Source organism: Symphalangus syndactylus, chromosome 20 (genome assembly GCF_028878055.3).
Source record: "Symphalangus syndactylus isolate Jambi chromosome 20, NHGRI_mSymSyn1-v2.1_pri, whole genome shotgun sequence".
Lineage (NCBI taxonomy): Eukaryota > Metazoa > Chordata > Mammalia > Primates > Hylobatidae > Symphalangus > Symphalangus syndactylus.
Window position 1 is genome coordinate 36,597,377 of NC_072442.2, and position 24,412 is coordinate 36,621,788.

General features: G+C 44.1%; 2 protein-coding genes across 5 annotated transcripts in view; one reads left to right on the forward strand and one right to left on the reverse strand.

Moving 5' to 3' along the window:
• Positions 1 to 4,878: 4,878 nt before the first annotated feature.
• LOC129470677 (collagen alpha-1(I) chain-like) lies at positions 4,879 to 11,163 on the reverse strand. Its single transcript, XM_063628398.1, has 5 exons — positions 11,158 to 11,163; positions 10,680 to 10,750; positions 9,561 to 10,581; positions 7,744 to 7,814; positions 4,879 to 6,402 (listed from the first exon to the last, which is right to left on the reverse strand). Exons 1-4 carry the CDS (start codon positions 11,161 to 11,163, stop codon positions 7,770 to 7,772), a joined length of 1,143 nt encoding a protein of 380 aa, XP_063484468.1. The 3' UTR covers positions 4,879 to 6,402; positions 7,744 to 7,769.
• ZNF652 (zinc finger protein 652) overlaps positions 9,826 to 24,412 on the forward strand; it is an 80,401-nt gene continuing 65,814 nt past the window's right edge. For 3 of the 4 annotated variants that reach the window (XM_055258709.2, XM_055258711.2, XM_055258712.2), the window contains exon 1: positions 9,826 to 10,170. The gene's annotated coding sequence lies outside the window, so the exon portion shown is untranslated. Of the gene's footprint in view, positions 10,171 to 19,326; positions 20,889 to 24,412 lie in introns of those variants that run through there. The other variant, XM_055258710.2, reaches the window with a different exon arrangement.

Genomic DNA, 24,412 nt, shown 5'->3' on the forward strand with positions numbered 1-24,412 from the left:
AGATAATGCAAAAAATTGTAACAGTTTATGATGCCCTAATCGAACTCTGGATATTATCCCCATGTAAATGAACTAACCCAGCCAGCCAAGGGCAGCAAGCCTAGCAGACTGGCCACAGGACACCAGTTCAGTCCTCAGGTGCACAAGGATTGTTTGTGTCTGCTTGCACCAACATTTACTTTTTAGGAAATGGTGGCCCTCAGGGGCCAGGGGAATTAATGACTTAATGCCTACAATCTCTAGGAATAACTTTCTCCAGATAAGGTCTCATTATCGTTAATTGTTATTATTACTGTTATTAACCCAACTCTTAGGAAAAGCTGCCACAGCTTTGTTAACGACCTCAGGTAAGGGGTTTAATTAACACCTCCTCTGAGTGCTGAGGCCTCAGGCACCATTTTACCGCCCCCACAACCAGGCTCCACCTCCTCTGAGCTCCGCCCATGGGCCTCTCCACCCACGGATCCTTCCATTCCCTACCGGAGCTGCTACACCGTTCTCCCACCTGCGAACCCCTCCCCCTCCCATTCCAGCCCCCTGGCTTCCCCTCCCCCAAAATCTCACCTGCCCCTCACATTCTTCCATTTGAATTTCCCACTCCTTTTCCCCAGTTACCTAGTCCCCCCAAACAGTTCTCAAGAGCTAATTCTTTGGGGGATCATGAAAGTGAAGAGTGCATCCCTTGAGCCCCGCTGTCCCCCCTTGCAAGCCCCCTTTCCCTGCACTGCTTCCCAGCACTTCCATCCCATCTCATCTCCATGAGAGCTGCAGGGATTTTTCCTCAGGTGGTGAGGCCAGTTAGGTTGGTTGGCTGGTTTAGGGTTACAGAGCTTGGCACCAACTACCAGGCCCGTGCAGCTGCCTTCTTTAATTAATTAATTCCAATTTTTTAAAAAAACCATCTCAATTGGACCTCAGTGCATGCCTCTGGGGCATATGTCACATCAATTACAGACAACAATTAAGCTTGCTGCTTAAAAGGATTTGTGAGTCTCTTTAAAGACTCAAACACAATTTGGGCCTCGCTCCCTTAGATCCTAAGATCATTCTACTGGAGACAGAGCCTGAGGCAGAACCCCCAAAGGATGAATTGAGGGCTGCAACAGTCTGCTCTGAGATAGGAGGATAGGGAATTCTCTGGCTGCAGGTCTTTGCCCACACTACCTAACCCCAGGGTTCCTTTCTACCTTTGCTTAGGGATCCAGGAAGCCAAGCTATTGCAGGTGGGTGGTGGCCTTACTTCTCTGGGATAAGGCCAATTTCTCTCAAATTCAGAAGTCCACCTCTTTATTGTCCTACCCGACTGTCCTGCATGGATAAGGACGAATCTCAGGCCCTCTAAAAATAGGATGGGTATTGAGTTGACGTGTCTTTTTTTCCAGCAGTAGAGATGGTATACACAGGATATACATTTTCATCCCAGTGGTTTGAATTAGGCAAATGGTTAAAAGATGTTGCTCGAGGGCACAGATGATTTCTTTTTTTTTCTTTTCTTTTCCTTTCCCTCTCTCTCTTTTTTTTTTTTTTTTTTTTTTTTGAGATGGAGTTTTGCTTTTGTTTCTCAGGCTGGAGTGCAATGGAGCAATCTCGGCTCACTGCAACCTCTGCCTCCTGGGTTCAAGCGATTCTTCTGCCTCAGCCTCCTGAGTAGCTGGGACTACAGGTACGTGCCATCATACCCAGCTACCTTTTTATTATTATTATTTTTTATTTTTAGCAGAGACAGGGTTTCACCATGTTGGCCAGGCTGGCCTCGAACTCCTGGGCTCAGGTGATCCACGCGCCTTGGCCTCCCAAAGTGCTGGGATTATAGGCGTGAGCCACCGCGCACAGCACAGAGATGATTTCTTAATGGTCCTTCATCCCCACTTTGTGTTACACTTGGTAGCTGCTCAGGGAAAGTTTACAGATTGTTGAAGACCGGAGTTTGCACGCAGTTACAAATATTTTTCCAGGTGCAAAGCAAGTAGGCAAAAATGGGACTGGCCCAAAACCTTAGTCTTACTAACATTGCTCTCTACTCAACTGGAATTTAAAAAATATCAGTAGACCAGGTAAAGATGCCTTTCCTTATCTATTTAACTCATTTATTGCGTATGTGAGTTGACTCTAAATCACTTTGTCCTTTTATGTTTGCCAGAATCGTGGCTGTCCATCTGAGTCCAAACTTTCAGAGGGCAGAGACCGCATCTGCTCGATTTGCTTTGTATGGTATCCAGCAAAGGGCTGCAGTATGTTGTCATAGAGAAGTCCTGGACTTGGACCTTGGAGACCCAGATTTTAGTTCTTGCTGCTGTGTGGCCCTTAAAATCCAGACTGCATTTTTATTTGCTGTAAAACAAACAAAAACAAAACAAAACAAACAGCAAGGGGCCAGGCACAGTGGCTCACTCCTGCCTGTAATCCTAGCACTTTGGGAGGCTGAGGCAGGCAGATCCCTTGAGCCCAGGAATTCGAGACCAGCCTGGGCAACATGGCAAAACTCTGTCTCTACTAAAATACAAAAAAACTGAAGTGAGAGGATCACCTGAGCCTGGGGAGGTCGAGGCTGCAGTGAGCTGTGATCATGTCACAGGACTCCAGCCTGGGCAACAGAGTGAGACCCCATCTCACAAAAAAAACAAGGGCCAGATCTCCCAGCACTTTGGGAGGCTGAGGCAGGAGGATAGCTTCAGCTCAGGAGTTGGGGACCAGCCTGGTCACATAGTGAGACCTTGTCTATACTAAAAATAAAAAAGAATTAGCCAGATGTGGTGGTGTGTGCCTATAGTCCCAGCCACTTGGGAGGCTGAGGTGGGATCACTTGAGCCCAAGAGGTCAAGGCTACAGTGAGCTACGATCACACCACTGCATTCTAGCTCGAGTGACAGAGTAAGAGCCTGCCTCAAAGAAAAAAAAAAGAAAGGAAACAAACCAAAACCAAACAGTGGAAAACAGTGGGAACAACATTTTCTGTCCTTCACTCTCAGGATTGAGAGAAGGATTAAATGAAGTAATGCAGAAGAAAGATGTGTAGAAATTGCCACATAAATATGTTTTCTTTAACACTATAAAATGCATTTTGGTTTTTGTGGGGTTTTTCGTTTGTTTGGTTTTGGTTTTTTGAGACAGAATCTCGCTCTGTCGCCCAGGATGGAGTGCAGTGGCACGATCTCAGCTCACTGCAACCTCTACCTCCCGGGTTCAAGTGATTCTCTTGCTGAGGCCTCCTGAGTAGCTGGGACTACAGGTGCCTGCCACCACGCCGGCTAATTTTTTGTATTTTTAATAGAGACAGAGTTTCACCATGTTGGCCAGGATGGTCTCGATCTCCTGACTTCGTGATCCGCCTGCCTTGGCCTCCCAAAGTGCTGGATTACAGGCGTGAGCCACTGCACCCGGCCCATGAAATGCATTTTGATGTTAACACCAGAGTAGTCAAAATTCAAATTCTGAGATGTTTCAAATGGAGAAGCTGATGTACAGGATTTGCTGCAATGCCCGCTGTCAGGACATGGGGGCAGTATTAGGGTAGAAGAAAGCTCTAGCTAAAACCAAACTTTAGACCTATGTGACATTGGCTATTCCAATGGCCTCCTTATCACTACAGCTGCACTCATATATCTGGCCTCTTACTACATACTCTTTTGTTCTTCTAGACATCCTGGCATTTTATTTATTTATTTATTTATTTATTTATTTATTTATTTATTTATTTATTTATTGAGGTGGAGTTTCACTCTTGTTGCCCAGGCTGGAGTGCAGTGGCACAATCTCAGCTCACTGCAAGGGCCTCCCAGGTTCAAGCAATTCTCCTTTCTCAGCCTCCTGAAGTAGCTGAGATTACAGGTGCCCGCCACCACGCCTGGCTAATTTTTTTGTATTTTTAGTAGAGATGGGGTTTCTTTTCTCTTCTTTTTCCTCCCTCCCTCCCTCCCTCCCTCCCTCCCTCCCTTCCTTCCTTCCTTCCTCTCTCCTTCTTTCTTTCGAGATGGAGTCTTGCTCTGTCGCCTAGGCTGGAGTGCAGTGGTGTGATCTTGGCTCACTGCAATATCCATCTCTCAGGTTCAAGTGATTCTCCTGCCTCAGTCACCCAAGTAGCTGGGATTACAGTTGTGTGCCACCACACCCGGCTAATTTTTGTATTTTTAGTAGAGATAGGGTTTCGCCATGTTGGCCAGGCTGGTCTCGAACTCCTGACCTCAGGTGATCCACCCACCTTGGCCTCCCAAAATGCTAGGATTACAGGTGTGAACCACCGTGCCTGGTCCTGGCATTTATTTACTATTTACTAAAATTCAAGTAGGTCTGGTGGGAGGTGGGGGGCCACAGAGTGAAGGTGCCCATGGCCCATATCCCTTTAAGAATGAACATATACATACATTTGTGCATGCATGCATGTACATACACAAGCCCTATGACGAAAAGCCAAAAATCCAGCTTTCTGAGCTGTCTCCGGATACTGTCACTTAGAGATATGAGAAAAAGTGAGGAAAAAAACGGGAATCTGGGACAACTTTATTCATTCTGCAAAAGGGGCAGTTTCTTGTAGGAAGGGCTTAGGGATAATCTTTGCATAGTAATTCTTAGGAAAGGAATGAAATTGCAATGTATTAATGAACACAATCAAGTCTTTAGATTACAATCCTGGGTATCAGATCTGGAGGACCCTAACAGCCATACAATTCCCCCACTTTTATTTATTTATTTATTTGAGATGGAGTTTCACTGTGTCACCCAGGCTGGAGTACAGTGGCATGATCTCAGCTCACTGTAACCTCCGCCTCCCAGGTTCAAGCGATTCTCCTGCCTCAGCTGCCCCAGAGTAGCTGGGACTACAGGCACGCGCCACCACACCCAGCTAATTTTTGTATTTTTAGTAGAGACAGGGTTTCACCATGTTGGCCAAGCTGGTCTCAAACTCCTGACCTCAGGTCATCCACCTCCCTCGGCCTCCCAAAGTGCTGGGATTATAGGCATGAGCCGCCGCGCCCGGCCAGTCTCCCCTTTTTATAAAGCCTAAATGGTGAAATGATTGAGTAAAGGTCAAGTATGAGAACCTAGGAGGCCATGACCAGGGCTCTGGCTCCAAGTCGGTACTGTAGGATGTGATATTAGTTAATGGGCAGGCAAGGAGCCATGGCCACTTACTCTGTATATGTACAGGTGGTAAAAACTATTATGCACTGGAGGTACATCCCTAGGAATTTAGGAAGTGAGGAAATGCAGTGAGCAGGGAGCTGGTATCAAGCTATCCTGTTCACTTTACCAGGAACCAGATATCTCTGCTGCTGTTTAAATTAAATGTGTGAAGGTTTTAAGAATTATCAAAATGTACAGAACTTTTAAATAAGAATTTTAAATTAAAAAACAGGTTCTGGGCTGGGCGTAGTGGCTCACGTCTGTAATCCCAGCACTTGGGGAGGCCGAGGTGGGCAGATCACCTGCGGTTGGGAGTTCGAGACCAGGCTGACCTACATGGTGAAACCCCATTTCTACTAAAAATACAAAATTAGCAGGGCGTGATGGCACATGCCTGTAATCCCAGCTGGTTGGGAGGCTGACGCAGGAGAATTGCTTGGATCCAGGAGGCAGAGGTTGTGGTGAGCCGAGATCGCGCCATTGCACTCCAGCCTGGGCAAACTCCGCCTCAAACAAACAAAACAAAACAAAACAAAAACAAACAAACAAACAAAAAACAGGTTCTGGCCAGGCACAATGGCTCACGCCCGTAATCCTAGCACTTTGAGAGGCTGAGGCCAGCAGATTGCTTGAGTTCTGGAGTTCAAAACCAGCATGGGCAACATGGCAAAACCTCATCTCTAAAAAAAAATATAAAAATTAGTTAGGCATAGTGGCATGCACCTGTGGTCCCCAGCTACTCGGGAGGCTGAGGTGGGAAGATTGCTTGAGCCCAGGAGGTTGAGGCTGTAGCGAGTTATGACAGCGCCTCTGCACTCTAGCATGGGTGACAGAAGGAGACCCTGTCTCAAAAACAAACAAAACAAAACAAAACAACAACAACAAAAAAACCCCGAAAAAGAAAAAACAGAGTTCTGTTGCTTTCTGCCCACTGCCTTAATGAATAAAAGTTAGTGAAGAACTGTCCAAGGCCAGGAAACCAGGATGACAGAAGCCCGGTCTTCCAATCAGGTCAGAGGTAGGAGCTAAATGTTGCCTTCAATGACTGCCAAGCTGCAGTGTCAGCAGTTGAACAAGAGAGGCACTGGAACTAGCCCTCTTATGGTCTGTCAAGTGGTAACATTGGTTGGCAGCCCTCACCCCTTCCCTGAGACAGATGTGTGAGGAGAAAGAGGTAAAGGAGGGCGGGCAGAGGAACTGGAATCTCCAGAAAGGGACCTTGCTAGCCCTGAGGCCCAAGGCCCTCCAAAGCACCAGATCACAGAGGCAAGTCCCGGGCTTCTGAGGAGAGAAAGAAAGAAAGAAGAAGGAAAGAAACATTAAATAAAGGAGATGGAGAAGTAGAACTGAATGTTAGAATTATTCTCCATCACATGCTAAGGGCACCTGTTTTCACTACATGGCAATAAATGGCGGATTCTCAGAGTAGGCCTGTCAAAGCCTCTGAAAGACCAGCAGGCTGGGAGTCAGGGAGCCTGGGGCCTGCTTTGGCCCTGTTGTTTACTGAGCTGGGTGACTTTGCCTGAGCCATTAAACATTCCTTGGCCTGAATTTCCTTCATTGGGAATAATATCTGTCCTGTCTGCCTTGCAGGGTTGTTGGAAGATCTGATGAGATAATGGACATAAGTCCGGATGCGATGGCTCACGCCTGTAACCCCAGCACTTTGGGAGGCTGATGCGGGCAGATCGCCTGAGGTCAGGAGTTTGAGACCAGCCTGGCCAACATGGCGGAAACCCCGTCTCTACTAAAAATAAAAAAATTAGCTGGGCGTGGTGGTGCGTGTCTGTAATCCCAGCTACTCTGGAGGCTGAGGCAGGAGAATCACTTGAACCCAGGAGGCAGAGGTTTCAGTGGGCCGAGATAGCGCCACTGCACTCCAGCCTGGACGAGAAGAGCAAGACTTTGTCTCAAAAAAAAAAAAAAAAAGAAAAAGAAAAAGAGATAATGGACATAAGCTCCCTGCAAAAACCATACTTAGTTACTAGGAATCCTTCAGAGAGTTGGCCTGTGGGTGGAGAGTCACAGACACTGGGAGAGTCACCTCATTCATTAGCCATCACTCTGCACACCCCTCTTCCAAGCTGGATAGCTCTGACTAGCAGAGGGTGGGGAACGGATCAAATGTCTAAGAAGGCAAAGTGAGACACTGACCTCACTGAGATGTCCCAGGCTCACCAGCCCCTATGGATACCATGTTCTTTCTCACATTGAATCTGTCTCTCCTTTTATTACTTCTGCTTATTTCCTCCTGTTCTACCTGAAGATTTTCTCTCTACCTGCTGAAATATGGTATTGTTTTTAGTGTTTATTCACTGAAAAAAACTCATTATTGAAAAACATGACCCAAAGTCGCCAAAATTATCCCTGGAGTCCAGAGACCAAATGTAATAAAAGTCAAGCATCTGTTTTTGGAAGGGGTCAAGGACAGAGTCAGCTCTTGGACCCCTTTGCTTAGAAAGTTTCAATCTTTTCCCTAACCTTGTCCCAGACTCAGGTCATCTTACTCCCTGCAGGATTTTGGGTCACGGGAGTGGGGTGCTTGTTGGAGTCTATTTTGTGTTGCTGTAACAGAATACCACAGACTGGGTAATTTAAAAAGAATAGAAATTTATTTCTTACAGTTCTGGAGGCTGGGAAATCCAATATCAAGGTGCCCTCATCTGGTGTGGGTCTTCTTGCTGCATCATCCCCTAGCAGAAGGCAGGAGGGCAAGAGAGTACATGAGAGAGCAACAGAGCAAAGGGGTCCAAACTAGATTTTATAACAAGCCCACTTTTGAGATAACTAACCCACTGTTTATTTTTTTAATTAATTAATTAATTATTATTATTTGTTGAGACAGAGCCTCACTCTGTCACCCAAGCTGGAGTGTAATGACGCGATCTCAGCTCACTGCAACCTCTGCCTCCCAGGTTCAAGCTACTCTCATGCCTCAGCCTCCTGAGTAGCTAGAGTAACAGGTGCATGCCACCACGCCCAGCTAATTTTTTTTTTTTGTATTTTTAGTAGAGACGGGTTTCACCATGTTGGCCAGGCTGGTCTCAAACTCCTGGCCTCAAGTGATCTGCCTGCCTTGGCCTCCCAAACTGCTGGGATTACAGGCATGAGCCACTGTGCCTGGCCTAGAGATAACTAACGCACTGTTTATGATATTAATCCATTCATGAGGGCAAAGCCCTCATGACCTAATAAACTCTTATTAGGCCCCAGTTTCCAACACTTTTGCATTGGGATTATTAAGTTTCCAACATGTGAACTTTGGGGGACACATTCAAACCACAGCAGTGCTATTTTAGGGAAAAGTAGCTGCATGTGTATTGAAAATGTCAGCCAGGTACGGTGCCTCACACCTGTAATCCCATTACTTTGGGAGGCTGAGGTGGGAGGACTGCTTGAGCCCAAGAGTTTGAGACCAACCTGGGGAACATAGGGAGACCTTGTCTCTACAAAAATTTAAAAATCATCCAGGTGAGGCAGCACACTCCTATAGTCACAGCTACTCCAGAGGCTGAAGTGGGAGGCTCATGTGAGCGTGGTAGGAGGAGGCTGCAGTGAGCTGTGATCATGCTACTGCGCTCCAGCCTGAGTGACAGAGTGAGACCCTGTCTCAAATAAGAAAAAAAAAAGAAAAAGAAAATGTTTATGTGCTATTGGGGTCAGCCTTAGTGCAAGAACATTAGTTAAGTGTGCTTTTAACAACGGAAGGAGTTCCAATTAAGATAGGATTTGGACAACTTCAGGGAAGTTTGGTTTATGGTGGGAAAGGGCACCCTGACCTCGGAGTTGCTGTCTTGGGTCTTTTCCATCCCAGGCCTACACCTTGCCAGGTTCATTTCCTCTCCCTGTACCCTAAACACTTTCAATTATGGACACTCTCTCGGCTCTGAACTCGGATAAATGCTACCTTGTTAGCTAATAGTACCATTGAGTATATTAATGATTAATAGCTAATTAATCATAATACTGTAATACAATGGAGGCTTCCTTTACCGCAGCAGCTGTAGGTCTCAAGCACACACATCCCCTTCCCTATTCCTGGCCAAGGACAGGCGAGGCTCTAAATCTGTTTTTCTGAGCACCCTGGCAATCTCGAAACTGTTCAGTTTTTAGCGGTCCCATTCATACGGCGAATGACCACTACTGCTTGCACGCTGCCGAGCTGATTTCTGTCCTCCGTCACTCCCACTGCCCTCCAAGGAGAACAAGGAGGTCAGCAGTCGTTAAGTTTTTATTCAAAGTCTCTTCTAAATCGACCCACTTTTCTACTTTGGCCCCTTTCTTCACTTTACCTTCCCCCATTCTAACCCGCGCCTATTTTGTGGAATCCCACAGCAGCCCCTGCTACAACCCCCCGCACTGTTCGCTTTGGCTTCCTTTCAGCAACCACGCCCCCCGACCCGCGGAGAGCGCCGCGCATGCGCAGCTCTCGCCTTTACCTGGGCGCCCGGGAGTGGGCGGAGTGGGAGAAGGCGGGGGCGGCGCGGGGAGCCGGCGGTTATCTGGGCGGCGGAGCGCTCACAATGTGGCAGGAGGCAGAAAAGGTGCGCCCGGGCCGGCCCGAGGGCTGCGCATGCGCGCCGTCGCTCCCAGCGGCCGGGATGCCGAGGGGGCGGGCAGAGGGAGGTGTCGGGATCCCTGTTGGGCGGGGTGGGGGGGGCGAGGGAAGGGGCCGCGGGCGCGCGCGCGCGTCCTCGCCGCCGCTCGCCTCCCTCCCTGCCCCCTCCGGCACACACATCCACACACGCACACCCCCTCCCCTGCCGCCCGCCCCGCGCTGCCCGCCCCGCCGGCCCCGCTCGCCCTCGCGCGCTGGGAAGGGAGTCGCGAGACGTCGGAGCGGCGGCCACGTAGCGCTGCGGCGGCGGCGGCAGCGGCAGCGGCCGAGGCCGGGTCTGAGGAGCGGCCCTGAGGACAGACGTTGGGCAGGGGGGAGGGGCCGGCCCAGCCGGCGGTTGTGACTCGAGCGCCGCGGCTGCAGGCCCCCGCCGCAGGGATGGACCGCCGAGGCGGCGGCCGGGGCGGCGGAGGCGGAGGCGGCCGGCCCGGGTGAGTAAGGGCCCCTTCCCCCACGCACTCGCCACTGCCGCGGCGGCGCCCCCGGCAGCCCTTCCTCTCCGCCGCCCGCGGGGCCGGCCCGGGCTCCGGGGGCCGGCGTAACCCTTCGCCGAGGCAGCTGCGTGCGCTAGGCCGGAGCAGCCCCCATCCGGCTGGGAGGCCCCGGGCGCTGAGCTCCTCAGGCACCCAGCTTGGGCTGGGGGCGCCCCGCTCCTGCCCTTTCGCCCCCTTCCTCCTGGACCCGGGCTTGGCTGCAGTTTTGCAGCGGGTCCGCTCGCCCCGAGGCCTGAGGGGAGGCTGGGGCGGCACGGGTTAGCGGGCCGAGGGGAGGTTTGCACCGGTCCTCCTGTGAGCGTTCTCCTGCCCTGCAGCTGGTGGCTTGCACCCACTACCTCCCCCGCCCTGCGGTTGCACCCAAACCTCCAACCCCCGGGAGTATTGTGCCGCCAGCAGATAAAATGCGTCTGATGTACACCCGCCACCGGCAGCCCCACACTCACCCCAGTGGGTAATGCAGACCTTTCTCCACCCCCACCTCCTCCTCCCCTCCAATCAGGCTCTGCTGAAGATTCTTAGATCGGAGACACCAAAGGTAGTGACACCCCCGTTACATCTCCATGTAACATGTTCATTGTCGAGGGATATCTCCAGTAGAAATGATAAATGCCCCGCCTCACCTCGAAGTCTGTCTTCAGGATTCTAGACCTTCTCTGAAAAGGTCCAGCTTTGATCACAACTAGAGCATCCCTCCCCCACAACACACAGACACACTGATAGACTCACTCACTTCCTGATTGCGGAGCAGCCCCTGTCACCGCGGATCCATTGTCAGAAAATGGCTTGTGCCAATCAATGTGCTTGTGCCTTTGGAGAAGGGTGCTTTCCACATCCACGTTTTCGGGGTGTTCCTGCGTGAGTCTGCCTTTGCCCCCAGATTGTCCCCGTGTTCAAGCATCATTATCATAGCGTATCCCTTACATGCATCTCCCGTGGACCCTCAGGAACACCTGAGTGATGCTTTTTTCTCAGTTGATTAGATATGGTGTGTGCAAGTTTCTCCTACTTTGTTGTTGTGTTTGGGATCTATGATGAAGGCACAATGTATTCGTAGGGTAGTATTCAGGAAAGAATGTGTATTTTTTTTTTTTTTTTCAGAGGATGGCCAGGCCCGTATTGTTCTGGGAATGGCAACTAGCACATGCTTTGTTGACAACATGTGTGTGCTTAGGGATTGAGGAGCTGCTGTTGCTGGGATGTGGGGTGTCTGAGCTGAATACAGGTGATGTTGTCGAGTGGGGCTGTTTTGTGAGTGGGGCTTGACACTGTGATTGTCAGTGGTGGCAGGCAGCTTGGTTGTTTATAGCAGGACTGTGCACAGTATTCAGATAGATAATATCTTTAGTATAATTTTGTTTAAACTGTTCACTAAGTTTTAGTGATCCTGGAACTGACTTCAGTGCTTAGTAATCTTTGGGGTCATGGAAGTCTTTAGAACCGTCTTCTCCATTAAATAGACACATAATTTTGTATGTCACTACAGTCAACTTGAAGCTGGTCCTGGGATTTCAGGTTAAGATCTATGTTACGCAAAAGTGAAAGGAACTTGCGTTGTGTGTTTTGTTTAGTTGGTTAGTTTTTTTTAAAAGGATTAGAGTTACATTGTCTGGCCCTGAGCAATAAACAACAAAGTAGCTTATGCATGTAACCTTGTGTTTTGTTCTTTGATTAGGATAAGTTAGGTATTTGTAAATTATCATTTCCTTGTCTTCCTGTAAAAAGGAAATGTATGTGAGAGTCTTTCAGAAAAAGTTAAAACTAGAGTCAAAATAATTTGTTTAGACTTGACGAATTGGTAATGTATGTTCCTGGCACCAGATTCTAAATGTAACAGATTTCAACAGCAAAGTCCAAGGTCTGTTTTATAATGCCTATACTGAATCTTTATGTGTTGGCTGAAGTTGATCTGATCTCTTAAAAGAAGGCTATATCATTCTCATAGCATTGTACCTGCTCCATAAAAAGGATTTTTTTTCAACTTTGTTAACTGTGATTTCATGTCTTAATGGCGATGGTGCCATCGAAGTCATTCATTTTGAAATTTTGTTTTAATGGAAGGATTTTAATTGTGGTTAGGGAATTCAGCCTCCATATATAGAATCTGGAACCGAGGATGAACCTTGTACCATTCTGTCAATAAGCAGGTGATAAATATCAGCTATTTTTGTTTAAATTACTCTGCATCCAGCTTTTGCCTTTCGGTCGTATTGCAATCAAGACATATTTATTCCAGCTTGTGATAGTGTTGGAATGGATAGTAACTTTAAGCACAGTACCGGCTCTCTCGGAGCTTACGATTCTGCCATTATTTTTCACTTAAAAGAATCCTTTGAGACCTTCATATTTTTTGCATTTGGGGGGTTCTGAGAAGCTAAGGAATTTATGATATTAAGTGACAGTTTGGAAGGCAAAGGAGCCTTGGAATCTTGCCTGTAGAACTTGTTCCGTACACCTGAAGAATAGCATTTATTCTACTAATTATGCAGCGTACCCTGCAAGTTTGAAAGCATGCTGAAGTTGCAAATATTGCCTTTTTTATTATCTCATAAACATGCTGCCAGTGCCTTGTATTACACGTTATATTTTTTGCTCATGTCATGCCTGAAGTTTTACTGTCGGAAATCATTTGGCTATTCTAAACTCAAACCATTTCAAAGTTACAAGTAGGTTACTTTTCTTTGTATATACTTTGTAGCGTACTGACAGATCGTTAAAATCTCAGGGGACAGTGTGCTTCCTTGATTTAGTATTGCAGAACCTCTTCTAAACCAGTCACTTACCTAGTTAAACACGCACACATCGTAGAGCAGCTGATCATATAACATACACGGTTGTGAGAACAGCATTCTCTCCCTGCCAGATTCAGAACTTGGAAGCTGGAAAACAATTGCATAGCAGTGAAACACTTAAGGAGTAGTGGTGCCAGCAGTTCACTCTCATTAATACAAACAGCTTGCTTTAGTTTCTCCAACACTCTTCTTCAGACACCCTTCCCTTAGGAGGTTTCAGATCAGCAGCTCCTACTCAAGGGAAACAGCACCTACTTTCTGCAACTGTAGTCTCAAGATCTGATTCGTGACACCCTGAACTGTTTCCATTTCTGTTCTAAGTATGGGAAGTAATCTCGTAGTGTGGTAAGAAAATACTTTTCAAGTCTGTAGAAAAAAAAAGTTGATTAGTAATGCTACTGATGTGATTTTGGTTTTGAATGTCTGAAGCCTAACGAAGAGGTAAACTAGAATGTGAACTTTTGAAGTCACCCTTTTCTCGGGGGTTTTAGATAATTTTACCAAAAAAAAAATGTGAATATACTCTTGAGTTTCATTTCCCTTGTTATAAAAAAGTCAGTTGAGAGACAACCAAAAAAAAAAAAAAAAAGTAGATTGTCTTGTATTTTGAACCATAGCCTTTAAAACTAGTTATTCTAAAGGACATAACTACACCTCCTTGTCGTGAAGTCTTAGGTCTTGTGCTACCATTTTAGCTGTGATATTTTTCTCAGGTGTTGTCATCATTTCAGACAATCAGCACTTGAATTTACTTCGATAGAGGTGAACTGGTGCTGCGTTTAATGACTTTAGCTGAAGAAGGCTCATGGAGATGATGCTTTGGAGGCAGGCATAACTAGGTTTAAAACCCCCGCTCCACCATTTACTGGTCTTATGATATTGAACAAGTCACTTTGACCTCTCTGGCCTCAGTTTCCTCATCAGCAGAATGGAATTTGTTATGAGGATTAGAGATAATGTTTGCAAACTCCAAGCAGTTCCTGGCATATGATCATATTAGGGACTCAATACATGGTAGGATATGGAGCATGTTGGAGTAAAACTACAGATCATTTTGTCTTATGACAAGATTTAGAAGTCTGGCACTGTGATCTGCATTTTTTTGTTTGTGCAGATTTGGGATGAAAAAATTGCAAATATTTGACTTGGAGCATACCTAAGTCTTGCAGGTGCAATGTGCTTATTGGAACTTTGATTTATTGCTCTATGGCTGGCTGAACTTGGTGGAGACAGTAAAATCTAGCTCCACATTCTACAGTGCTCCCCATAGGCTGTGCTTGTTTTAAGCCTATTCAGAGCTTATGTAGTGAAAGGGGTATTTTAGGACATTAACGTATCTCAATGGGTTCTGTGTCCAGAGTCGAATCACGTGCAAAGCCTTGTATAAATTTTCATGGTTAACGCAAGCCATAAAGTGCTTTGTAGAATCAGTGGCAATATCAGTTGCTTATTTTAGTTATCTGTTTGTTTATATAGTAGTAATGTTTGATTTTTAAAAATACTTATGAACGTTTTATCTAATACAATTTCAATTGCTTTTCTGAGATTTTGATTATAAACTGCTACTGGGGCTATAGATTTGAGCGCTTTATGAATTTTTACTTTGGCAAGGGAAGGAAAGAAAAATAGGGTCCCTTTACCTGTCAGATTTTATGAACTCTGCTTTAGGCCTGTAGATTATATATGTAGTTTCTTCTCTTGTTTTTTAGCCAGAAAGGCAGCTTTATAGTAAAGGTGACATTATCTTTTTTGTTGTTGTTGTTGCCCGGCTGGAGTGCAGTGGCGTGATCTCAGCTCACTGCAACCTCCTTCTCCTGGGTTCAAGCAATTCTCCTGCCTCAGCCTCCCAAGTAGCTGGGATTGCAGGCATGCACCATCATGTCCGGCTAATTTTTTTGTATTTTTAGTAGAGACGGGGTTTCACCATATTGGTCAGGCTGGTCTTGAACTCCTGACCTTGTGATCCGCCCACCTCAGCCTCCCAAAGTATTGGGATTATAGGCATGAGCCACTGTGCCCAGCCTCTTTTTTTTTTTTTTTTTTAAACATAGTTCAAGTGATTGATTACCTTGAAAAGTAAATGCAATTAGGGCCATGTATACAGTTTTATTCCATGCATACAGCTTTTAAAATAGGATTTCTTAGGTTACTATAGAATTAAGTTATTCTGTAATTTGTTGCAGGATAGCATTGTGATAAGTCTGTGAGCCCACAAGAGTTACCTAGAGACTTTTCAGATAAGGTAGACACATCAGTAATACAGTAGGATTTACCTCAGGAGAATCTGCTAATCCTTATTTTCTTTTATTATTGAGCCACCTACAGGCTTGCTGATCAGTGGACTCAGTCACTAGTATTGGATTGCTGATAAAGAGGGATTGACATATGGTGGTTTTTGACTCACCTTAGATTTTGCAGTATACTTAAAAAAACTTAATTTGGCCAGAATGTATAACAACAGCCCTAATGCTATGTGAGCGCAGAATGACTAAACAAACAAAATTTAGATGATTGATTTACTATCATACATTTTGCTAAGTAAACTTTTTCTTTGTGGGGAGGGGTTTTTTTTTGTTTTGCTTTGTTTTTTGTTTTTGTTTTTGTTTTTTGGAGACAGAGTCTTGTTCTGTCCCCCAGCCTGAAGTGCGGTAGTGTGATCTCGGCTCATTGTAGCCTCCGCCTCCCGGGTTCAAGGGATTCTCATGCCTCAGCCTCCCCCAAGTAGCTGGGATTATAGGCGTCTGCCACCACACCCGGCTAATTTTTGTATTTTTAGTAGAGATGGGGTTTCGCCATGTTGACCAGGCTGGTCTCAAACTCCTGACCTCAGGTGATCTGCCTGCCTTGGCCTCCCAAAGTACTGAGATTACAGGCATGAGCCACTGCCCCCGGCCTGTGTTTTGTTTTTGTTTTTAACTGTTAATTTTCCCCGGTTTACAAGTCAAATTGCCTAGCAGATAGCTGGTTTCTTCTGTTAGTTCCTTGATAAACCACTGAGTGTGTGGCGAGATGGGATTTTGGGGAGAGAATAAAAATGGAAAAGAATGGCTACACAGCCTGGTTTCTTGGTCTTTACTGTGCATGTGGCGTCAGAGTTATGACTCTTAGCTGGGTTAAATAAAGATACACGCAGTGTTGGATTATTCGTTTTGTCTTTTAATGCTAGTGCAGAATATAGTCTTTAATACATTTATACTTTTCAGCTTTGGAATTTTGATTCCGTTTTTTGGGACTCAAGGGAACCTAACTTCTTACAGAAAAGTAGGGAAATCATAGATATACAGTTTGATGAATTTTCTCTGCATAATTAGTACCAAGAACAAGGAATTAGGATTAGTGTCCCGATAGCCTCTCATGTCCTTTCCCAATTACTTCTCTCCCAAAGGTTTTCACCATCCTGAGTTCTGCAATCATAGAGTAGTTTTGCCTGTTTTATTGAACTTTATATAGGTGGAATACATATAAACTTGTTTGTGTCTGGCTTCCTTAGCTTAAAATTATATTTATGAGATTTGTCCATATTGTTGTATGTAACAGTAGTAATTTGTCCTCATATAAACCATAATTATATACATTGTATGTATATATTATAATTTATTTGTCCATTCCATCATTGACGGAAATTTGGGTTGTTTTTGGTTTTTGGCTATCATGAATAATGCTACTATAGTCTCTATATATTCTTTTTTTTTTTTTTTTTTGAGAAGGAGTCTTGCTCTGTCGCCCAGGCTGGAGTGCAGTGGCGCAATCTCGGCTCACTGCAAGCTCCGCCTCCCGGGTTCACGCCATTCTCCTGCCTCAGCCTCTCCAAGTAGCTGGGACTACAGGCGCCCGCCACCACGCCCGGCTAATTTTTTGTCTTTTTCAGTAGAGACGGGGTTTCACCGTGGTCTCGATCTCCTGACCTCGTGATCCGCCCGCCTCGGCCTCCCAAAGTGCTGGGATTACAAGCGTGAGCCACCGCGCCCGGCCTATATATTCTTTTATACTTAAAATTTTGATATACGTGAATGTATACCTATCAATTTTTTTAAAATTTAAAATATACCCCCCAACTGATCCATAGGAAGATTGTAATATCCTATTTTTTTTCTTTTTTTTTTTTTGAGGCAGAGTCTCAGTCTGTTGCCCAGGATGGAGTGCAGTGGCAGGATCTCAGCTCCCTGCAACCTCCGCCTCCTGGGTTCAGACAATTCTCCTGCCTCAGTCTCCCGAGTAGCTGGGATTACAGGCGCCTGCCACCGTGCCTGGCTAATTTTTTTATTTTTTAGTAGAGACGGGATTTTGCCATGTTAGCCAGGCTGGTCTTGAACTCCTGTCCTTATGATCCACCCGCCTCGGCCTCCCAACGTGCTGGGATTACAGGTGTGAGCCACTGCGCCTGGCCTGTAATATCATATTTTAAACGAAATAACAAAGTATTTCGTGGGGGAAAATAATTTCAAACCATTTTTTAGTACATTCTCAAAGACCCAGCTGGGATTTTCACAATATTAAGAGAATTCCCAAGTCACCCTAAGAGCAAAACCTGTAAACTTTTATCCTTAAATAAAGAGGGGCTAAAATGATGGAAAATGTCTTTAAAATGATTATAACACTTGAGGGATTTGTTTTGTAGATAGTTTTTTTTTTTAAGTTGGAGTCTCGCTCTGTTGCCCAGGCTTCAGTACAGTGGTGTGATCTCGGCTCACTGCAACCTCCGCCTCCTGGGTTCAAGCAATTCTCCTGCCTTAGCCTCCCAAGTAGCTGGGATTACAGGTGCCCACCACCATGCCCGGCTAATTTTTGTATTTTTAGTAGAGACGGGGTTTCACCATATTGGCCAGGCTGGTCTCGAACTCCTGACCTCATGATCTGCCCACCTCGGCCTCCCAAAGTGCTGGGATTACAGGCATGAACCACTGCGCCCGGTCACTACTAATTATTTTTATTTTTTAATTTTTTTTTTTTATTTGAGACAGGGTCTCACTCTGTCCTCCAGGCTGGAGTGCAGTGGTGCCATCTTGGCTCACTGCAGCTTTCACCTCCCAGACTCAAGAGATCATCTCACCTCAGCCTCCTGAGTAGCTGGGGCTACAGGTGTGCACCACCATGCCTGGCTTCTTTTTGTATTTTTTCCCTCACTATGTTGCCTAGGCTGATCTCAAACTCCTGCTGGGCTCAAGTGATTCTCTCGCCTCGGCCTCCCAAAGTGCTGGGAATACAGGCGTGAGCCACCATGCCCAGATAAATTTTTTGTTTTACTGTCTCATTTTATAATATTGAAATCACAATCCCTCCTGAATTAATTATTAAAAGTTTTTTATTTAATGTAACTTTTATAAGTAACATATATTCAAACTTTTTAGAACCCTGAAGTTCTAAACAAAATAGCAACATGAATAACTTACTTAAAATAGTTCATCTTGTTTTGAATATTTTGGAATTTGGAAGACCTGTCAATCAATTGGTTGATGAAATTGTATGTAATTGTATGTAGCCATGCTCTTTAATACTGCCGATGTGGCCAGGTGCAGTGGCTCATGCCTGTAATCCCAGCACTTTGGGAGGCTGAGGTGGGCAGATCACTTGAGGTCAGGAGTTCGAGACCAGCCTGGCCAACATGGAGAAACCCCGTCTCTACTAAAATTACAAAAATTAGCCGGGCGTGGTGGTGCATGCCTGTAATTCCAGCTACTTGGGAGGCTGAGGCATGAGAATCGCTTGAACCTGGGAGGTGGAGGTTGCAGTGAGCCGAGATTGCACCACTGCACTCCAGTCTGGGTGACAGTTGAGACTCCATCTCAAAAAAAAAAAAAAAAGAAATAAGCTAGGTAACTTTCAGAATAGTAATGGTGTTTTATATATGAAGATTTTAGAATAAGTTTTAGTGGACAGGTCTTTTTTTTTTTTTTTTTTTTTTTTTTTTTTTTTTTGAAATGGAGTCTTGCTACCATGCCCAGGCTGAGGTGCAGTGGTGTGATCTCGGCTCACTGCAACCTCCGCCTACCAGGTTCAAGTGATTCTCCTGCCTTGGCCTCCCGAGTAGCTGGGACTACAGGTGTGAATCTTTTTAAAAATAAGTTATTTATAGTCTGCTGGTGGCTAAAGCCAAATTATCTTGGAATATAGCTTTTATCTGAAAGGTTATTCACAAAGAGAAAAAGCCTTTTTGTATATTACACAGCAGAGACTTAGCAGTATAATTTTCTTAAAAGTAAATACATTTTTACCTTTTTCCCTCTTTTTCTCTTTTATAATTTTTACTTTTGTGATCTTAATGTGTGTCTTACCCTGCTCTAATAGAATATAATTTGGTTCTTTGAGATATATTTAAAGCTTGTATAATGTAAGAAACTATTGCTAAGTGAGAAAATGTTTAAATTAAAATTTGGAAATGATATGCATAGTAAAAATTATCAAATTCCATATGGCTAATTTCTTCTTGTTGGATTATGGTAAAGAAATAAATACTTCTGCATGTATTATAATTTGTCAGATATTATAGTTAATATCCAAAAGGTAGTTTGTTCTGCCTTCCAATCTCTCCTCAATCCTTTCATCACCCCATATGGAAAGTTAGATTTTTTTTTAGATATTTTTTATTTCTTTAAAGATGATTTATGTTTGTAAGGCCAGGTGGTGCACTGTGTGCTAAATACATGTCCACAGAAGCCAACTCTTGCAGGGCTGGACTGTTCTAAATCTAGAACTGTTTGTTTATTTAATTCCCTCTAGCAGTATTTCTCAAACTTTTTGACTATGATCCACAGTAAGAAGCAGTGCATGTGTGCCCACACATATTCACATTCATACCTACACCCACAACTGAAACAAAAACTTTGAGACAGTACTTACTCTTACTGTGAGGCAATCTGTTAGAATTTTTATTCTGTTTTATTTCATTTAGAAAAATTGGGTTGGTACGGGCACTTTGAAAAAAACACTGCACTATACAGTGCTTAACAAAATATATTTTCCCAGGAGGTGGAGGTTGTAGTAAGCCAAAATCACGTCACTGCACTCTAGCCCAGGTGACAGAGCGAGACTCTGTCTCAAAAAAAAAAAAAAATTAATTTAAAGGATTTAGCTGGGTACAGTGTCTCACACCTGTAATCCCATCACTTCGGGAAGCTGAGGTGGAAGGATCACTTGAGTATAGGAGTTTGAGACCTGCCCAGGCAACATAGTCAGACCCATCTCTACAAAAAATCAAAAAATTAGCCAGGTGTGGTGTAGTCCCAGCTACTCAGGAGGCTGAGATGGGAGGATCACCTGAGCCCAGGACGTGGAGGCTGCAGTGAGCCAGAATCATGCCACTGCATGCCAGTCTGGTGACAGGGTGAGACCCTGCTCCCCCCAAAAAAGAATTTGAAATTTATAGGTATTTCTGGCTTTTAGAAACCAGAGACTGAGTAAATAATTTATTTTTAAAATTAATATACAGTAAAATTGACATTTTGATATTCATACAGTTCTGTGAATATCAATTTGTGTAACCACCACCACCACAGCCAGGACACGGAACAGTTCCATCACTCCAGATAACTCCCTCCCACTGTCCCATTGCACTCATACCCTCCCGTCACCCTGGGCAACTATCGATCTGTTGTCACTGTAGTTTCATCTTTTGCAGAATGTGACATGGACTCATATAGTATGTAACCTTTAGAGACTGGCTTCTTTTACTCATAGTAATGCCGCTGAGATTTTTCCAAGTATTTGGGTTTATCAACAGTTTGTTCCTTTTTATTGCCAGGTAATATTCCTTTGTATGGATATACCACAGATTACTTACATCCTTAACCATTTGAGGGACATTTGGCTTCCAGTTTCGGGTGATTATGAACAGAGCCACTGTAAACGTTCATGGCAGGTTTTGGGGTAAATATAAGTTTCATTTCTTGTGGGTAAATACCTAGGAGGGGGATTGCTAGGTCATATAGTATGTATCTTTAACTTACAAGAAATTACCAAACTGTTTCTGCATCCCTACTGGAAAGACATGAAAAATTCTACTTGTTCCACATTTTTGTCAGCAGCTGATACTGTTAATATTTTTATGTAGGAATACTTCATTTTGAGCCTTATGAGAAAAATCTGGGTACTAGGCTCAGCTCTGCCATCAGCTAGCTGCTGACTTTAGAGGAGCCATTTAACTTTTCTGAACCTCTTGTTTCCTCATCTCTCATATAATAGGTTTATCTTGGATACATTATAAGTTCTTTCAGCTTCCAAATTCATTGATTTGGAAAGGTTAGTCCTTGGCAAGAAGACAAGAGATTTGTTTGCTTGTGAAAAAAAAAAAAAAAAAATCTATTGACTGATCTTCTCAACTAAAGTACAAACACTATTAGTCGTATATATATTTACAAATGGAATTTATATGAAATAACTTGATATTTTAAATTACAGTTTGTCCATTGGAGTTAAACAGTATTGTGATGGTGTATGTTGTATGTATAAGCTAAAATTATATAGCTAATATTGCAGTTAACATTGACAACCTGTGAACTTAGGGTCTTTTGGCTGATGGCTATCTTTTTGTTTGTTTTTTTGTTTTTGAGACAGTCTTGTGCTGTCACCCAGGCTGGAGTGGTGTGATCGCAGTGGTGTGATCCTAACTCACTGCAGCCTTGAACTCCTGGGCTCAAGTGATCCTCCTGCCCCAGCCCCCTGAGTAGCTGGGCTTACAGACGTGTGCCATGGCACCTGGCTAATTTTTGTACTTTTTCCTGTATAGGTGGGCTCTCACTGTGTTGCCCAGGCTGGCCTCAAAACTCCTGAGCTCAAGCAGTCCTCCCACCTCAGCCTCCCAAAGTGCTGGGATTACAGGCATGAGTCACTACATCAGACTACATGCTTATTTTAAAAGTAAGGATTCTAGAAAAATATGAAGAAAAAAAAAAGTATGGCCTTTTCTGCCTTTACTTCTATCCTGAGACATCTCTCAATATGAGTGCGCATATATATATGTATGTCCGTGGTTTTGAGTAGTGAAATTGCATGACACCATCCTCACATGTTCTTTAATCTTTTTTATATGGTCGTATTTCTATGTCAGTTATTATAAATCTGCATCATAATTCAGATGGCTATACAGTATGCCTATGTCTGTATGTACCATTATTTATGTTATAATAAATAATGCTATAATGAATGTTCTTGTATACGCTTTTTTTATACTTACCATCTTCTGGTGGTGAATTCTTCAATGGCTACATCCAAAAATATGCACGTTTCACAGTTAGGAAAATAGTGCTGAATTCCCATAGTGTTATGATCTGTAATCAGCTATGCCAGTTAATATCTGCAGTCAGGTCTTCTTGGCATTAGCCAGTTTGGGATTTGTGCCATAAAGCATACTTACACGTGTTTGTACGTGGATTCTGGTGAGAAAACCAAGTTAATTTGCCAATTGGTAGTCTTTACCAAGAATCCTGATAATGTCTTAAAACATCAAAGTTTAAAATATATATAAATATTTATATAAAAATGTGTGTGTGTGTATATATATATATGTGTATATATATTTAGACAGAGTCTTGCTCTGTCACCCAGACTGGAATGCAGTGGTGTGATCTTGGCTCACTGCAACCTCCGCCTCTCGGGGTCAAATAATTCTCCTGCCCCAGCCTCCTGAGTAGCTGGGATTATAGGCGCCTGCTAACATGCCTGGCTAATTTTTGTATTTTTAGTAGAGACGGGGTTTCGCCATGTTGACCAGGCTGGTCTTGAACTCCTGACCTCAGGTGATCCGCCTGCCTTGGCCTCCCAAAGTGCTGGGATTACAGCTGTGAGCTACTTACTGCATCCAGCCATTTTTTAAAAGTCTCACTTTTGAGAAAAGTAAGGTGATAAAGCAGCCTGCCTTTTTAAATCAAAGAAAATCTGTTAATTGAAGTGATTATAACTCAGTTTATGCTATTGCAATAAGTTCTCTTTACAATTTTTTTTTTTTTTGAGGCGGAGTCTTTCATCTCTGTCACCTGAGCTGGAGTGCAGTGGTGCGATCTCAGCTCACTGCCACCTCTGCCTCCCGGGTTCAAGCAATTGTCCTGCCCCAGCCTCCTGAGTAGCTGGCATTACAGGCGTGTGTCACCACGCCTGGGTAATTTTTGTATTTTTAGTAGAGACAGGGTTTTGCCATGTTGGCCAGGCTGGTCTCGAACTCCTGATCTCAGGTGATCTGCCCGCCTTGGCCTCCCAAAGTGCTGGGATTACAGGCATGAGCCACCTGCCCGGCTTACAAAATTTTTTTTTTTTTTTTGGAATAATCTTAAATTTACAGAAAAGTTACAAGTAGAGTGCAACTCTGTACCCATAAACTCGTCATGGTTTCTTTTGTTAAAGTCATAACCATAGTGTGTTTCTCAAAACTAAGGAACTGACATTGGTATATTACTATTAACTACACTTCATATTTAATTCAGATTTCATTAGTTTTTCAACTAATATCCTTTTTCTATTTGAAAACATTAAGCTTTTAAACTCTGTTCTGAAGCCTGAATATCTGTTCATGGATTCGCTTTGGTTATAACATAGATTGTACATATATATGTACTATATATAATGTAGCTGGATCTCTGTATTTGTTTAAACAAATGTAAGTTATCTTTGACATTAGTATCTTTAAGAGTTATCTTTTGACATTCACAGATAGTTCTGCCCAAGGCCATTTTAAGGTAGGGCAGAATTTTCCCCACCCTTCTTGTATTCCATGCAGAAACATGATTTATCACTTCTGTGAGTATATTTCTTGCACAATAGTGCCCTTTTCAGTATAGTTATAAGCCCCTAAGTCCATTAGTGTATGGAAAATAGCCAACTTTTGTTTATTAGGAAATTAACTGTTAACTGAGAGTAGTAGTCAAGAGTCTTCTCTGCAGGATGGTTTCATGTCTTGCTCTGAGAAAATTTAAGTATTTAGTGATTCTTGAAGGAGAAAAAGCTACTGATCTTGAGGCAGAATACCGTTGTAGATAAGGTAGTACTTGGGTATCTTTCACTCCACACTTAATAATGCAAAGAATCCATGCTGTGGCAAACCATGGCATCCAAACTCACTGCATTACATTTGTTTTTTGTTTTTTTTTTCTTCTTTGAGATGGAATTTTGCACTGTTTCCCTGGTTGGAGTGCAATGGTGTGATCTCGACTCACTGCAACCTCTGCCTCCTGGATTCAAGCAATTCTGCTGTCTCAGCCTCCCGAATAGCTGGCCTGGCAAATTTTTGTATTTTTAGTAGAGACGAAGTTTCACCATATTGGCCAGGGTGGTCTTGAACTCCTGACCTCAGGTGATCCACCTGCCTCAGCCTCCCAAAGTACTGGGATTACAGGCGTGAGCCACCACACCTGGCCACTGCATTAAATTGAGTAATTCCTTGAAACAGTTTAGTTTATGGC